This window comes from Sinocyclocheilus rhinocerous, unplaced genomic scaffold (genome assembly GCF_001515625.1).
Source record: "Sinocyclocheilus rhinocerous isolate Xijiao unplaced genomic scaffold, SAMN03320098_v1.1 scaffold1809, whole genome shotgun sequence".
NCBI classification, from domain to species: Eukaryota; Metazoa; Chordata; class Actinopteri; order Cypriniformes; family Cyprinidae; genus Sinocyclocheilus; species Sinocyclocheilus rhinocerous.
Window position 1 is genome coordinate 141081 of NW_015663347.1, and position 3760 is coordinate 144840.

The window sequence follows — 3760 nt, forward strand, 5'->3', positions numbered from 1 at the left end:
AAAAACATATTCGGTGACCATAAACTCATTAGTCAGCTAGAAAAATAAACTGTAGAGAGGGGCATTTTGCTAAATATATGCACCATATAACATATTCATTATAATTTTTACTGTTCTTCAATGTTTAATTTGTTTGAATAAATCCATCAAGTTTTTATGACAGCCACCATTTAAATGTTTATATTTAAAAAACGAATTGAAGTAGAAATATTATGTAATTGTAACTGTTATTATAAAAACTTCATTAAGTGTAATTTAAGCAGTTATAGCCTACAAAATAAGTCAGTTTTAACCTTCAATATTATAGTAATGTTGTACCAACTGACTCTCATGTATATTTTACAGCATTAGTTAAGATATTTTTTTTCCTTGAGAAACTTTTGCACGTATACCAGATATATATCCAAAATAATCGACATTGAATCGAATCAAATCGCAAGCTTGTGAATGAGAATCGAATCGAATCGTGAAATTTGTGTCAAAACCCAGCCCTAGTTCAAATGCAATTTATTCCTGTGATGCAATTTTCAGCAGCTATTACTCTTCAGTCTTCAGTGTAACATGATCCTTCAAAAATCATTCCAATATGCTGATTTGCTGCTCAATTTTAATGCAAAATTATTAATAATGGTTTTTATTACCAATGTTGAAGACTGTTTTTACCGCTTAATATTTTTGTGGGAAACTTGATTTTTGAAAGTTCAAAAGAACAGCATTTATTTGAAGAGAATAATTTCTGAAGGATCATGTGACACTGAAGACTGCAGGAATGATGCTGGAAATTCAGGTTTGCCATAAAATATATTAAATTAGAAAACAGTTGGTAATAAAAAAAAAAAAATAGTATTAACATTTCTGTATTTTTGAGCAAATGAATGCAGCCTTAGTGAGCATAACAGACTTCTTTCAAAAAAAATATTCCAAACTTTTGACTGCTTCCAAAACCTACTAAATCATCCTGTCTAGGAAGCAGACAGCGAGCAGCTCATTGAGTTTTAGAACCGAGCCGCGATGGCTTGTCTTTAGTGCCTTCTAAAATCAAACGAATCAAACGAATTGAGAATCATTGTGATTACAGTCTAGATGAGAATCTAGACTGTAACCTCCTTTGGGAGGATCAAGAAGAGATGAAGTATTGACATTGTACCTGCAAGAGTATGTTGGCTCTCCCACTTTAAACACGTGGCCACAGAGCTGTGAGGGCTGGTTGTTCTGTTCCAGCTTGGCCAATCCCACGGACGGCTCTTCCCCGCACAGGTACCACTCCAGCGGGCTCTGAAGTAGCAGCGGAGCCAGCAGGTCTTCATTCTGAGGGTTCAGGTTGGGGCCCAGGCAGTAGATCTTGGGGACGTAGCAGGCCAAGTGCTGGTACACCTCTTTGGGCAGGTTGCTCGTCTGCAGCCATTTCTATGGACAGATGGGTAAAATATTAGACACACACACACAAAAGTCACAATTTTAGAAAAGCTGCCTTTTACTTTTATTTAATTATCAGTTAAATAGTGCTACAGAGCAAAAGCAGACACAGAGAGGCCACAAATAAACTAAAACCGTAACTGGTAAAGTAAATAGGTCAGGCTTGGAAAAAGAACACTGGTGGTCAGTTTGTCAGTCTTTGATTGCACTGCTGTTTTATATTTGCATGGCCTGGAAGGTGGTCATTTTCTAAAACATTTCCCATACAAGTTCATCATTTTCTTGCAAGTACTAAGCTGAACAATGACACAAAGATCATTCTAGAGGTGTATGATGTAGGGATGTAACAATTCACTCAACTCACGATTCGATTCGATTCACGATTTTGATTTCACGATTCACAATATTTTTTTTTTAACAAAACGAGATTTGAGACAAATTATGAATTAAATGTGTCCTTTTATTATTGCTTGGACAAAATACTGTACGTTTCTTTGTGAAATTGAAATATAACACTATAATAATATACTAATATAGCACTTGCATATTATTGCTCTTTTGTTGGTTTTGATTGCTTCTATTGTCCTCATTTGTATGTCGCTTTGGATAAAAGCATCTGCTAAATAACATTTAAATATAATGTAAATGTAAATGACAAAACTAAATTGAAATTTTAAAACAAGCCTAAAATCAAATAAATAACACAAATAAAAAAAGCTCTTCATATAAACAAACTAAGGCTTTGTCTGTGCTCTTTCCATTTAAAATTAGAGGCAACCACTGCATTTTAATCATGATCCAAACAAAGATGCTGCATACATGCAACATGAGCAGTTTTTAAACTAAATTAGATTGTATAGTTTCGAAATTTGAAGCAAAAACAGAATGGTTTGACTTCAGTTTTGTGAAACTATGCATAAAAAATATCTGCATGAAACAGAAACAGCAGACGAGCTGAATGAGACGCAGATTCACTCTCTGCCAGCAGGCGGCGCTTAAAGCGTTTCCTTGGTTTCCGCTGGAAACAAAGCAGTGCTGCACAGCCTGCACTTATGAACTTTAATATGCATTATACAGATGCAAGAGGAAAAGAAAAAAATACCATTGAAAGACGCAAGTAGTAAGTTCCCCTCAGACATACAATTATATAAACTCCTACCCCTAATTGAATCGGGATTTGCTTAGCATCTCAACTGATTTGAATCGTCACATATTGAAATCGATTTTCAACCGGCTCGCGGTTAATCGTTACATCCCTAGTATGATGTGACCAAAACCTTATTTCACAGTAACAGTATTTTCTTGTGGGTAAACATAAAAATTTTTTGGAAATAAATAATATTAAATAGACACATTAGTTACATAACCGTGTGTTAATGCTTATTTTGGGATAATCCGCGGAATTTAATTGGAATGGGAATCAAATTCATCTCATCTGATTATTTTTCTCATTTTTATTTACAAAATGTACAAACAGATGAATGTCAGATGAATGAAATTTGAAATTATTTGAAAATGGATGAAAAAATAAATGTGTAAAATAAACATGCTTATACTTTAAATGACAAAGCATTTTTCACAAATAAACAAATATTTAATAAAAATATCATTAAAAAGGAAGTAAACACAGAAACCAACAAGGCACTCAGTATTCTGGGAAGTTTGTGTGCATTGGGAATCACATATTTTTTTCAAATAAAGCCAAGGTAACACTCATTTTACATACAGCACACAGTGAAAATGACAAGAATATGACATTGGGCAAAAGCATGAAGCGCAGCTTAATTTGAAACCACGAGTTTAAAGTTTGTCGATCGCACATATCAATGAAGCTGCACTCCTATCCACATTCAATTCACATGGACCGACCATCATGCAGAGAACACGCGATCATGCAGGATACAAATGCACACTTCACAAGATCTCACAACTGGATTCGACTAAGTTTGTAAGGTTTTTGCAATTAGATGCTCATTAGCCATTCAAAGATTTGTTTAAATGATATAAATGTGTATTTGCTGAATGCTGACGGCAAACGAGAAAGTATTATAATGTTTGCATTTTAATAGTAATTTGAAAAATGCCAAATATCGGCCGATATACCGGCCTTGGTGATATATCGGTCGACCACTAGTCATATGATGCAATTTAAAATTTTCCTTTCTCTTTGGAGTGTTACAAGCTGTCCGTGCATAGATAAAATCCCTAAAGTTGCAAAGACTAAAGTCTCAAACCCAAAAAGATATTCTTTATAAAAGTTTAGACTTGTCCACGCTTTCCTAAAACGCCTCGTTTAAACACGCCCCCACATGTCTACGTCACTGTGTGGGAAGATTTGCATAAC

At 34.5% G+C, this 3760-nt stretch overlaps 1 protein-coding gene across 1 annotated transcript in view; it reads right to left on the reverse strand.

Annotated features, from left to right (window-relative positions):
• ubr2 (ubiquitin protein ligase E3 component n-recognin 2) overlaps nt 1-3760 on the reverse strand; it is a 46690-nt gene that overhangs the window by 40183 nt on the left and 2747 nt on the right. Inside the window, exon 2 of the mRNA XM_016539069.1 lies at nt 1148-1407. Coding sequence (XP_016394555.1) covers nt 1148-1407 — 260 coding nt within the window. The remainder of the gene's footprint in view (nt 1-1147; nt 1408-3760) is intronic.